This window comes from Botrytis byssoidea (assembly GCF_014898295.1).
Source record: "Botrytis byssoidea strain MUCL 94 chromosome Unknown BBYS_006, whole genome shotgun sequence".
Classification (NCBI taxonomy): Eukaryota; Fungi; Ascomycota; class Leotiomycetes; order Helotiales; family Sclerotiniaceae; genus Botrytis; species Botrytis byssoidea.
In genome coordinates this window covers 1,897,921-1,912,102 of record NW_024065847.1, presented here as the reverse complement: position 1 = coordinate 1,912,102, position 14,182 = coordinate 1,897,921, and the positions used below count along the sequence as shown (strand labels likewise).

Sequence of the window (14,182 nt, the reverse complement as noted above, 5' to 3'; positions counted from 1 at the left end):
CTCTTATCGATTATTGTTCAGCCATTAATCCAACAGCCAAACTACATTTAGAGATGTCATGTCAATTTCTTGTTATGTTAGAATTTGGGAATGGCCTTTCATGGAAGGGAAAGTAGGGAATCTAAGCTATCTTGTCGAATTTCTCAAAGCTAGCTTATACTTAATGATCTAGAAAATCCAGAATAACTATGTTATCTTCTAGGGGTTTTAAGAATTGGGTGTTGATGTATCTCTTTCATAGATGCGGTCTTTGGCACTTAACTACGTGATGTTGTGATCTATGGCATTGTTATTATTTACGAAGAGAGTGAGTTTAAAGAACTGTTTGTTCATCTCTACAAGTAACATTGTATGCATAAGACCCAAGTAAAATTGTATACATAAGACCCCTAAAGCCTAGTGTTTGTGGGACCATGAGTGCTGGCAAGTATAGTAAAGAATGACAAGCTGGCCTATCTGAGGGGAATCGGGCATGTTTATCGCAACATAATCATTAAGCTATCTCAGCATATATTTCGAAGCAGAAATTTATCTACACCACTGGATACATGATATACTGAGTTTCTTCCTCCAAGATCAGCATAATGACAAATGATAACTGTCACAAAGTCAGGATATGGGCAGTCTCACGAGTCGGCTCCATGAAAATGATTCCAGAACTTTCACTTCGAAACAAATCATGAGTATAAATCATTACTTTGCTGTCATATTTATCCTTCTGAACTGAATACTAACGAGTAGAGCACTAGCATCTATTGATGTTAGGCACAGCAATGTTGACTACAAAGTGTAGATACTGCGCCCCAAGAAGCGGCACCAACATCACTTCAGACCGACGAAGAGAATGACACCTACAACTCCACCGCACATGAAAATGTTCAGAATTGCTCAACCTACTGGAAATAGCTAAGTTACAACTCTCGGTAGTTTGAATCGACTAGTAGAATTCGATTAAGCGATAAGATAGTGTGGCGTCACTACTGTTCTGGGTAGACTGGATCATTGGTAGGAGAGTATTGCAACAATAGAGCAACTTTATGAAGAGAGGAGTCTTTAGTAGCGAATACCTCATTTCGAGAATACGCTGCTCATCAGACTATTTATACCTCAAGCTTTTACCGTCAAGTCCGCTCGTTTGCACACGGGAGTCCATACGAGCGCAAAGTCTATCCAGTTAATTTTAACACGAAGTTGCAAAACCTATATTTTTCTGCGCTCTCACAACTGTCTGTGGTGAAAGGCGGCTCATGCTCGACCTTTCCTGGTGGTTTAAAATCTTCCCTTTAAGTCTAGTGAACGTATCACCCCGTTCGATGTTGATGCCATTATACTCGTTGATTCCCAATCTTACACTTTGATTCCGTGGCATTTGCGTATATTCGTTGAGGAGAACTTCCATCCTAATCTTACGACATCCTTCGTTGGTTACAATTGTCATTAAGATAGGAGTGCAAGTTGTCTTTATTCCTCAAAACTACAGTTTCTAGTAGTTCACATTATGGCAATTATAATCTTAAAACAAGCAGCCTCGAGTAGGGGGTTGGTATGGTCAAATACTTAAGAAACAGTAGCAGGAACTCATCTCGAAGCGACAGCCAAATCCTCGAATTAGATGCCCACCAGATTAATGGGCCGGATTGAACCCAGATAGGTAATCCACTTGACGTCGTTTTAATCTCTATTTAACGCTACGATGATGTGGTTTTGTAAGTCAGTTCATAAATATGTCATGAGTCCTTCGTCGTGTAAAATAAGTCAGTGCTATACTTAACCTTCAAATTCGTGGATCTCAGTCAATACAATTAAGTGAGCCCGTAATTTCTTAGCTTTAATATAACAATAATAAAATCTTTTAACAAATATCTTGTTGAAGGATAGTTGAAGGATATTTTATTTCATATGAAAACTTATTCGACAGATAGGTGACTTTTGATTATTTGTTATCTATTCGAGAAACGCATATTTTCATATTAAGATCTGTTCGTCAACTAAATCTCCTCTTCGACCTTACCTTGATATGTTATTAATTTCACATATATTTTGAAGATTACTGTATACATATCGTCTCGACTAACCTATTCAATATCCAGATCAAATAGTCGATTAGATTATAAATACTTTATATTGTAACTTCAAATTGAAAACTAATACCTATTCGAGAAATACCTCTCTTTAATCCTACATTCACATGTTAGTAGATTTGAATACACTTTTATTGAAACTGAAATATTAAAAATCAATTCAAGTAATCGTTCAATATTAATTCAGTATCTAGAATTCTTATATGATTGAATTATAGTCACTATGATTAAATTTTAGTAACTATCATTCAATCTTTAAATAACTTACTAATAACTATTCGGCAAATGCTTATTCTTATATTAATATCTATTCGATATCTATCTTTCTCTTCAGTCTCATTAAGTTAACATATACTTTCCAAATTATATATACATTTCTATAAAAAGTCAATCTTAATAATTTTTTTAATATCTAGAATTCTTGAATGATTAAATTATAATTACTATATATGTTTAATCTGTATATAATCAACTAATCAATCTTTCTTAATAACTATTCGATAAAGACTTAACGTGATTTATCATCGAGTGGACTATATCATCGAGTGGGCCATCATTTTTACATACAAAATTTTTTTGTATATAACTATGCACTTTCTTTATTTATTAATAGAATTTTTTAAAAATTAAAATTATAAAATTTAATTATATAATTACTATAAAAATCTCATTCTTTATTAAAAATTCGAATTAATATAAGAATTATTATTAGAAATATTTTTTTATAATAAAAATCATAATAATTTTCATTTTTTTTAATATAAAATGAAAATATTTATATAAAAACTAGATTTTTAGAAAACTAATCTTTTATTATTATTTAATCTTTTTTCTTTTTCTAAAATAATGATTAGTTATTAAAATACAAATATTCAAAAAGCCTTAATTTTGGTGTATTTTGAAGTGGCCCACTCGATGATATAGTCCACTCGATAATAAATCACGTTATTTATATACTAATATTTATTCAACTAGTTAATGTAATACCAATTGTAATAATTCTTATGAATAATCAAGCCAAATTAATACATTTTCGATGATACTTTATTTTAGAAAAAGTACGAAAGTAGAATGTAATTTATTCTTAAAACGTACCTATATAATCGAGTAATTAGATTACGATCCGAGCTTTATGCAGAATATATTCTATTGAATAGCTGATATCAATTAGAGATTTCTTTAACGAGTAGATTTTAATTATGAAGTCTAATTCTCAAAATTATTCCTCTCTTCGAGGAGTTTTCATATATATAGTAATATTCGATTTAAAGACATTTATGAGATTTTAGACGGATTTCTATAACCTTTTTTCGTCTATTTGACTAAAGATTATTCGCGTGTAATTATCTAGTCGAGGAACATTTAAGCTATTTTCCCCGATTAAGAATTTATACGATGAAGCCTACAAGTCTGAACAAGAAAAGAGATCATATGAATAAAAGTTGAATAAATAGCTTTAAGTCATTTATAGCTTGTAACAAAGGAACTAGTTTTACAGCAAGGCGTATTCAAGGATTGCTTTTTCCCGTACTTGACTAGCTCATTAGACTAAATACATATTGATATTGTCAACTAGAATTTACATCTTAGGTTCTGATGTTATTCGTACTCTTCTCAAGTCAATAAAGAGAGTTGAATAGAAACTTTTAACAGGGTTAAAAATTCACAAAAGAGAATCCTAATGAGTGAAACAGTGAGGAGTCTTTAGACAAGAAAGGGATGAGAGATCTATCCCGGTGCCATAACCCAATCAGAGAATCGAGTCAGCCTCGCCACACGGCAGCATAGAGTACCATGTCATGCCTCGCTCATATATTATGCCGTCTGACAATGCAATCGCGATGTTGTAGCGTTTTTATACGCCCAAGTGTGGTCGTCGAGATAAGGTTCACATAAGTACCAGGTCCCGTCGAGTCTTTGGGACTAGTCATTACTGCGCCACCTAGTTGCGATCTCCAATGAGGCTAAAAATTACCCGATTAGACGAACCCAAAGAATATCTATCCACCTAGGTAGGTAGATAATTAATATTTAATTTTGATATATCCAAAATAAGATTTTTATTTTTCTAACTAATCCAATTTGATTCAACAATAATGTCCCACAATCACCGCGTTGCAACTACGCCGACCAAAAGTTGGGTTTGAGGATATTTAAAGTTGGAAACATTTAATACAGCTTCAAGAGTCAAACGTCAGTTAACTACAGCTCTGTTTGAATTTGCAAATTGCCAAGTCCTTACAATCGCAGTCAACGACGCCATGGCAAGCTTTCTACCTCCGAAATCGCTGGTTTTTGCGACCGGCATCGCAGTCACAATCGGCGTATTGCACACCAGTGTTCAAAATCTTATCATCAACACAGTCACCGGACCCGGCAGCTACTCGCGCATAGCTATTGCTATCTTAGTTCTTGGGAATCTCAAAAATCTCCCAGGAGTCTGACATGTATGTGATTACCCCTCCATTTCAATTTCTCGAACAACCCATATCTAGGTACAAGAAGCTAATAGACCCAGTACCGAGTTCTCAAGGGCCTATTTCAACACTTGATTTTCAGCAAGCGATATATTCTTGCAGAACTAGGCCCCGTATCTCTCTTTCATTCCATCGTCAACCCCTCACATTCCTCGCTCTGGAAATGCGACTACAATGCCCACAAATCGAACTCGACGTACTTCTCCGATCTCGAGGTCACACGTGCACATCTCGTTACATGTTTGCTGTAGCCGGGTATCAATACATTAAGGAGCAACAAGAAGACGGGGTTGGTGCTCGGTGTTAATGGGAAGAAGATAAGGGGACGCTGGGGTATCATCTTGGGAGGTACGAGCTGTAGCTTCAGAAAGGATGTTGCCCCGTATGAGTCGTATGAGATGTGGAATCGGTTGTTGTGCTGGGATAAGAAGTGGATTTATATTGTTACGCATTTTGTGAAAAAAGGGAAGGTTAAACCTAAGGTTTATGTTTTGGGCGATGGTTCTTGGTTTGGTGGACGCATTGCTAGGTTTTTGACGCAGGAAGGAAAGGCAGAGAAGATTGAGGAGATGTATATCTTGGCTACTGGTATTAGTAAATATGTCATCAAGTTGGGTATAATAACGATCCATCCTGAGGTGTTATTAGCTTCGCGTGGGCTTTTGTCGGAGAAACCATAATTTCACTCCAGAAAAAGCGTCAACCATCTATGATGTACGTAATTGTCGGTTTTTTATCCTCGCAGTTCTGTCCTGTGTGGAGAACAGGCTGAGAGTCCACTGACGGCCATGCCAAGAGCTGATAATTATTATCAGGCTGAACTACCAACCCAATATTCCTTGCCTGAATCTCAGCTTGTCACACCTCCCGTTAATTCATTCTAGTCCACCCACTTTTTAACCTCGGCCAACTCAACTGAGTATGTTCTCTTGTCGAATGCCTTCGTACTTCCTTCCGGCACTGTTACAGTCAGGACCTCTCTCCTGGACGCTAGTAACGCAGAGAATTACTGGAAGAGCACAGAAAACCTCCCTCTTCTGACAAATTCAACGACTAAGAACGGGAAGCTTAGCATTAAAGCACCTGACTTTGAGGTTTCTAGCAACTCTAATGATAGTATTTCCACTATGGTCTGGATTGGTTCGACTGATCACTATGAGTATAACCTTACCGTTAAGGCAACGTCTCGGGTCCTTCTAAATGCTGGAACAGGATACTTCTTATGGGAAACGGCAAAACTTCGCAGTGGTCTCTTCCGAGCTGCCAGACTTCAGGCACGTTGACTCTAGGCGACCAGATCCTCCAGGTCGACGAGGAACGCTCAATGACCTGGTATGACCGTCAGTACGGATTTGGCGGAGTTGACAGCGAATTTACCTGGTTTGGGGTTCATTTCCCAAGTTCAGAAGTCAAGGCTAGCATTTGGCTCTCCGATAATGAGGACCCAGTACAGCATTTAAGATTTGCAACTGTTCGCATAGAATACGGTTTGGAAATAATCAGATTCGACGTAACAACCAAGCCGGAAAATACGTGGACTTCTCCGAACTCCAATTACACCTAGCAAACAAGATGGCTCCTTAACTTCGAAAACGGAGACTTTCTTGACATCAAGAGCGTCCGTAACGACCAAGAAATTTACTCAAAGAACTCGAGTTTCTCATCATCACCCTTCACAACTGTAAAGGGAAAGTTCTTTGGTCAGAAGACTGGCTTTGCTATGATGGACATCTTGCCTCCGACAAGCTTACAGGCGGGCAGTTCAGTATTCTAAACAGCGAATGATGGGAACTGTCCGACGCGCTTGGGTAGAAACGAAGCCGATTGTGGACAAGCAAAAGCGTTTTGAACCCTTTCGCAAGTCAATCGATTAAGAAACGGGGGGGTTTTAGTAATTCTACAGTCCCCTCAATGATTACTTAGAGTAGAGCCATATAAAAATTTCTTAATTCAAGTTTGCCCATGTCTTCTAACATTGGTGATTGTGTGCATCGTAGCTTTCTGAAACACATCTAGAGATTAGATCCTCTTCCATTCTACACAACTTGTGGTTAGTTAAAATTAAAATAATAATAAGAGCAATTACGTGAAAAGCAGGAATATATCCACGGTTTGATGATAAGCTCGATTCCCATGGTCTCGGCTGCTACAGCAAAATGATTTTGCTTGATAGAACAAGCTTATTCATAGCGAGAATAGGCCTTGTCATCGTCCTCCGGGATCAGCTTTTTTCCCGGAAGGATACTTTCTAACAGAAATATTAGAATGATTCTTGTGTATATAATGTATGATTGCAAAAAATTACTTGGAAAGATATCTGCAGATAGCTCTGCTTTCGAACATGAACCCATCATCAGTTAATATAGGCACTTTTTCAAAGAGCTGTAGCTTCTTAAAGTCGTTGATTTTCTGCTCCCCTTTTGCAATGTCAACAAAGATCCGTTCGTATGGCAACTCTTTCTCGGGAATTGTGACCAAAATGCAGGATGTGGACATAGCGAAGCTATAAAGTTTGAGAGCCATTGTTGCTATTTATAAATTGAATGAAGTACTAAATTATTAATGAGAGGGGAAGAATTCTTTGAATAAACCTAAATTATTCGGTACCAGTGGGAGAAAGCTGCGAACTTTTAAATGCGGGGAATGAAGCTGTAGTGAGAACTAGAGAGCTAGACTAAGGTGAAATGGTTTGTAAGAGTTGAGGCCCCGGCTTATCGCACATTTAAGCGAGATTAGAGTAGCCACCTAATTTCGCATACCTTATTTTAAAAATTCAATTATTATTCTAAAATTCATTATTTTCAACTCAAATTCAAAATGAATATTAAGTATAATCACAAAAATAATAGTTATAAATTTTATCAAAATTGATATACTCCTTAATATTCTAGAATTATTTAAACTAGAATTAATAGAAAATTCTAGGGATAGATTACCTCAAATTTAGATATATTACAATTTATTATAAGAAATATAATTAAATTCAATTTGATTAAAAGAATTCGAAAAGGGAAGGCTTATTAAAAGCCTATAATAATTATTAAAAAGATTTATTGAATTATAAAAATAATTATTAAAGATTGGAGTAAAAGGAGGATAATTTTTAAATAAATTAAAAATATATTTGGTATTAAAGTTTTAGTATATATAATTCGAAAAGAATTATATTGATATAGATATAAAAGATGTATAATATATCCTAAGCCTTTTATCTCAAGGATATAAGTAAAAAAGAGATTAGATTTTATATATAAATATTATTAATAAGAAATTAGTAATATTATTATTACTAAATTAGAAGGGGGAAATTAGAAGCTAATTATATAATCAAACAAAAGCACTTTCGAATTGAGAAAAGCGAGTAGAATATAGATTATTAAATAGATTAATAAAAAGAAATATACTAATTATATTAAATTAATATATCAATTAGAAAGAATATTAATAATAATATAAAATACAATTAACTAAAACTATAAATCTCTATTAATCTTTTTGAAAAGGCTTAAGAATAATAAAGATATTATCTTCAAAATATATATATAATAAATCCTTAAGTCTATTATATTTCCATTATTCAATAAACTAGAATTTAAATATATATTCATAAAAAATAATTTTAAAATATATTTCAAATATACTTATAAAACTCAATTGAAGTATAATATATAAGGCTTTAATTAATTACCCTCCTCTTCGAATCTTAATTCAATTAAGAAAATATAACAATAAATAAATAAAAAACTAAAAAAACTATTATTTATACCTATTTCTATAAAAAAATTGAAATATAAATTACAAACTCTTTGGAATAAAATGAATCCCTTAGATTTCAGATTATATATTGAGAGATTGATTTATAAGATTGAAAATGTAATTGAAGTATAAGGATTAGCTATTATTTATTAATATAATACTTAAGTTTTATAAAATTATATTGTATAATTGATTTATTATTAAATTTTAAAAAATTAGACCGAAAAATGAGTGGTGTGCGATAAGCCAGGGCCTCAACTCTTACTTTCGGGCTTCGGCAAGGGATGTAGCCGCTAGTGCTTAATCTTGCCGACATAAAAACGTGATTATGGAAATTTTGCGATAATTGGAGTACAAGCACTAGGAAATTGTGAGTAGCAGCATGTTGTAAGCACTAAAAATGAAACTGAATTCGCATCATGAAGATATGGGTTTTTTTTTTGGAACTGAGATGATTCCAGTAGTTCTTTAATACAGTCCTCAGCAAGTACACGGCAAAATAGTTAACAGAAACCTTCGCTTCAGAACGACATCAGAGTAGTTTTAATTATCAGATCTCTCGTTAGTCACCATTACTTTCACCGGTAACCCATCCCATGTCTCTGTCGCTGTTGTCGGCCTAGCATGCTGCTTCCCAGGTAATGCTACTTCACCATCGAAGTTCTGGGACCTCCTAAAAGATGGGAGGGGTAAGTGATCTCAGTATGATTTATTTTTTGGAATTGCTTGAAATTGCACTGACAATCTCGAAGATGCCTACTCCCCAACAAATAACGCGGATGCATTCTACCATCCCAATAGTAACAGTCGGCAAAACATCTTGGCTAGTAAAGGGAGCCATTTTCTCAAACAGGATCCATATACCTTCGATGTAGCATCATTTAATATCATGGCAGTGTAAGCCAATTTAATTGATCTCAAACAGCACATAGCCATGGAAGGCGTCTACGAAGCTCTGAAGAATGCTGATAAAACGCCAAACAGAATTTTAGGCACTGAAACTGCGTTCTAATCGGATTCTCGATAAGTGATTATCAAGAAGCTGTTGTACGAGACTTTGAACATAGTCCCGAGTATCATATTTCAAGAAACTGCGAAGAGATAATCTCTAATTTCGTGTCCCACTTTCTAGATATTGATGTTCCTAGTGTTACCATTCACACGGCTTGCTCATTAAGTCTTGTTACGACTAATCTTGGCTATCAGAGTTTACAATCGGGAGAGTCAGAAATGGTCAAAGTTGGGGGTTTGGTATGATCATCAGCCCGGATGGGAATATGCAACTAAGCAACTTGAGATTTTTGAACTCCGAAGATCAGCACTATTGACCCGATAAAATCATTTTAAACCAGCCCAGCCCAGTTCCCCTCTTTTCTTTGATGTCACACAATTTTCTTGTGCCGTACTCTTACTTGCCAGCCAGTCATATTTGCATAAGCAACGACATGCAACTACAGAAGCTTGCATCCAAAATGATTTATGGCTGCAGCTCAAAGCAAGTTTCGACAAAGTTTTCTGTTACTAGGAAGCCACTAGGAAGAGTTACAAAAAGTCTATTACGCAAGCCTAGAGCAATCAAAAGACATCGAGAGCTTACGGGAAGAGTTTGTACAAAAGTGACATACAAGTGTGAGCGACGTCACTAAAACTCCCCGGTTTGTGATTTGTTTCCCAGCATAAACACAAGACTGATCTATCAATTCCCTAAACAAGACTTCTACAATAGATTCACACGGTCTATACAAGTTTCTGGATGGTAGCAAACAGGCGAAGCAAAAATCACCCTTCCTGGGCAGCACTTGAAAGAGACTTCCGCAAGCGTGGGTAGGAACAGATACACTGGCTGCAATTTGAGAGATACCCTTATTGGCTGGTAGAATCTAATCAGCTAAAGCGGTACCAAATCCGCTTGTTCCACTCTTTGTCACTTTTTCATAGTAGCAGTATATCCTGTTGTGCATAACCAAATGTACACATTCAGCTGTATACATAGCAAAAACTAGTATAATCCCGACAGTTTCTTAGGGTTACCCCCGATCCCATGGAGATGAGCAATAGCCATTGAGATTGATATCTGCAGGAAAGAACTGAGAAGTACTCATTCAGCTCGCAAACTCACGATCTGAAAAGCCATGCATATACTCCTCATTCGCATCCTATGAAATCCGGGAAGAAGCCGCCTTTTGTAAAGAAGAATCATGATTTGGTCACACAAAGCGAGGCCCTTGATATGCACTCCGTTTTGAATGCATGTGAAACAACTTCCGGAGTTGTTTGCTTTGGAAAAGTACGAAACAATTGCATTTGATGCCGTTAAACGTCACACAACATCGCCAAGTCCTTTTGATCTGCGCGTACTAGGATTTGATCGGTTCTTTCAGCTGTTCCGCCCAGATCAGCCCCACACTGTGCACCATAATCTTGTAGATCTCTTCCCTTCCGTTAGGAATTGAGATCTGAATAATCTCTCCTCCATGTGATTGATCAAATCTTCGATCTTTCTGCAGCTAGAATGGTACACACTATCGAATTATGCATAACTATGCAAAACTAATGCATTTCTAGGTTTTCGATTGAGAGCTGTTCTGTATCGGAGACTTCCAAGGTTCCCCACCGTACCCGAGCCGTACTCCACACCGACATCTTCGTCGCATTCAGAAGATTTATGTAAAGTCATCATGACATGAATTTGACAAATATTCTACTCTATATTTAAGCCATTTATGGGATGGTGTAATGTGAATATCAAGGACACGGGAACATGTAACGTGTCGATCTTTCCATCATATGTTTCGAGCATTGGACACGTTCACTCCATACAGTCCTATAAGAACCAAGCTGTAGAACTGCTTGCTTGATATATCACGGGTCAAGGTTTAGTTACTGGCTCAAACCAAATACATAATCTCAAAATGTTTTACAAATCTTTCCTGTTCCTCATTTTCAATGCTCTTTTCTGGACCATCAATGCCAAACATGGGAAGTCATACCACTCCACAGATGACCTTCCAACATTGACCCTCCCATGGGGTACATATAAGGCAGAACTTTACGGGAACGAAGGAGAGGTCAGTGATTGTTGTATTACTTATGCATTTCCCTCTATACACGGTTGAGGTTTGTTCTCACTGACACCTTGACACAACCAGACTGTTCGATTTTCAAACGTCCGATTCGCCAAACCCCCTGTTGGTCCTCTCCGCTTTGCAGCTCCCGAATATCCTGACGCCATCGAAAACAATAAGGAAATTCAAGACAACAGTGTCGGCGCCAACTGTATCCAAGCCTTTCCTCCTGCCAAAAATTCAGAGGTTGCTACTGAACCTCTACCAAAAGATACCAAAAGTGAAGACTGTCTTTTCCTCGATATCTACGTCCCCCTTTGGGTTTTGGAGGAGAATAGTGACGAACAGCTCCCTGTTATTGTCTACATCTACGGTGGAGCCTATATATTCGGTGGGAAAAATACGACATTCAATACACCAGAAGGACCTTACTCTGCATATGACGGAACAGGTATTCGCAGAACTACCGACAATGGTGTCATCTGGGTGACGGGAAATTACCGACTCGGAGCATTTGGCTTCTTGGGTGGCTCTTACATGGAACAGAATGCTCAGCCTAATGCAGGTCTGCATGATCAGCGTCTGCTTTTGGACTGGGTTCAAAGATACATCGGTCAAGTCAAAGGCGACAAAAATGCTGTCAGCATCTGGGGGCTTTCTGCTGGTGGAGGATCAATTCTCCATCACCTCATTTCCTATGGTGGTACCAAGAAAGAATCTCTTTTCCAGAGGGCATCCATCTGGAGTCCATCATTTCAGTGGTCGTATGATCGAGCAGGTGTTTTGCAAGAAACCTTCTTCAACTTCACAGCAGAAGCAAACTGCGCTGACAAAGATGCTCTCGAGTGTTTAAGAGAAGCCGATACAGAGACTTTGAAGGTAGCTAATCAAAATGTTGTCAATCAACGCTTGGCTTTGGGATTATTTCCATTCGGACCCGCTGTTGATGGGGATCTGGTGCCAGACCTCCCAGCGAATCTATTCAAGAAAGGTACACAAATTTATACACAACAGTTTAATCTCCTGTTATAATTTTCCAATTTACTGTTAGAACATCACTAATCATGAATGTCAGGCAAACACGTTAGCACTGAATCTTTAATAATTTCTCACGTATACGACGAGGCAAGACTTTTCGCTAACAAGGATATTAAAACTGAAGCTCAGTTCACAGAATTTGTCACTCGCGCCTTCCCGGGTGATGAACTAGCAGAAGTCAGGCAGAATATCGAGGACAAATACCCCTCTCGTACATACGATAATGACCAGCAGACTCGTCTCAGGGCAGTATTAAGTGACTCGACGTTCGTTTGTAACAACTATCAGATTTACCAGGCATACAAGAAGAACTCCAAAGTCTATGCCACGCGGTACGAAATTCCACCGGCTCAACATGGTACTGATTTGCTTCCTGTCATTTGGAACGAGGAGGTCGACGTCGCTGGTCTTATTAAAGCAATTGTTCCTTGGCTCCCTGACTGGATCTCCAATATCCTTGAGAATGTATGGGTGCCTCTTGCTACGAGATACCAAAAGTACTTTGCTGCTCACGCACTGACTGGTGATCCGAACGATCTCAATTATGGCCGGGGACTCACATGGGAAGTAACAACTGACGATGGTAAAGAGTTGACAAACGCCCTGAAGGTCGGTCTGCAGTATTCCAATCCTAACCATCCATTCTACACTCTTGGATCCGATGGTCAGGTAACCGCAGAAAGCTGCAATTTCTGGAGCGATCTTGCAGAAAAGATTATGACCGTCACAGGTAGTGAGAAGAAGCAGACGAGCTTCAGGACTCAGTTTTACGAGAGCTTATGGGGTGGTCAAGTTGAATTGTAGTTACCACAAGAAAGCTGGAATGAGGAAGATGGAAGTGAGGAGGATGTAGAATGGGATTTGTCATTTCATTTCTCTAATATTTGACGGGTGAGTATTTCTTCTTGCAACCACGGCAGATTTAAAACAATGAAAAACGCGCTGCTCTGACCGATCTGTGCCAAACGTGCAGTGAAATAGCTCCAGCCAAGTTGATTAAAATATCGAGAAATCAACAGAACTATTTAATTGAAAGTCGGTAGAGCGACAATGCTGCAATAGTCTCAGAACCCATAACGTCTTTCACTTTTATCTTTCTTATCCTTCTATTTTAACTTTAACGATGGTCAGACACCAATGTCATGCCTAAAAGAGTAATCAATCTTATGGATTGATACCATACTCACAGTAATCTTTTATAGCTACATGCTAAGATTACTCTTTTATTGCATGACTATGAACTTAATAGTCTGACCTCAAATTTCACTTCACTCTCAAGGTAAGCCTACTGGAGAGCCTAGGTCTACAAAGAAGTATTGCAAAAAGCAAAGTCAAAACAACTACAAGCGCCCCGCTATACAAGGATCGGCTGATGGGAGGAGGCAAGGCAATGTCACTAAATGGCGGCTGATCTAAAACTATCGTGAATTAACATCGTAGGACGAAATATCTATTGGGCAATGAGCATGAAATGATTGTCACTATCGAAAGTAAAACACGAGACTATCACCAACTCCGCTTTGTGGCAGCTAATGCAAGGTTGACATCATGTCTCACATACGTACATTAACTAAATGCACTTACTTTTCCATCCAAATATCGACGTCATTAGATATATTACCTACTTTCCTACCACCACTTTTGTGAAGTATTGATTTATTCTCATCTACCCATCTCAATCCAATCTAGTAGAACTGTCTTTAAGAGACATTTTAGTATGCTAAGTGTAAATACTTCAAGCGAGTCAACACTGAACCGAATTACA

At 37.4% G+C, this 14,182-nt stretch overlaps 2 protein-coding genes across 2 annotated transcripts; both read left to right on the top strand.

Annotated features, from left to right (window-relative positions):
• Nucleotides 1–5,780: 5,780 nt before the first annotated feature.
• Nucleotides 5,781–6,122, top strand: EAE97_004010 (uncharacterized protein; the record flags this gene model as incomplete). Its single annotated transcript, XM_038874522.1, has 1 exon — nt 5,781–6,122. One exon carries the CDS (start codon nt 5,781–5,783, stop codon nt 6,120–6,122), a length of 342 nt encoding a protein of 113 aa, XP_038735131.1.
• Nucleotides 6,123–11,226: 5,104 nt separating this feature from the next.
• Nucleotides 11,227–13,221, top strand: EAE97_004009 (uncharacterized protein; the record flags this gene model as incomplete). Its single annotated transcript, XM_038874521.1, has 3 exons — nt 11,227–11,382; nt 11,464–12,370; nt 12,455–13,221. The coding sequence occupies 3 exons, from the start codon at nt 11,227–11,229 to the stop codon at nt 13,219–13,221; spliced, it is 1,830 nt and encodes a 609-aa protein (XP_038735130.1).
• Nucleotides 13,222–14,182: the final 961 nt, after the last annotated feature.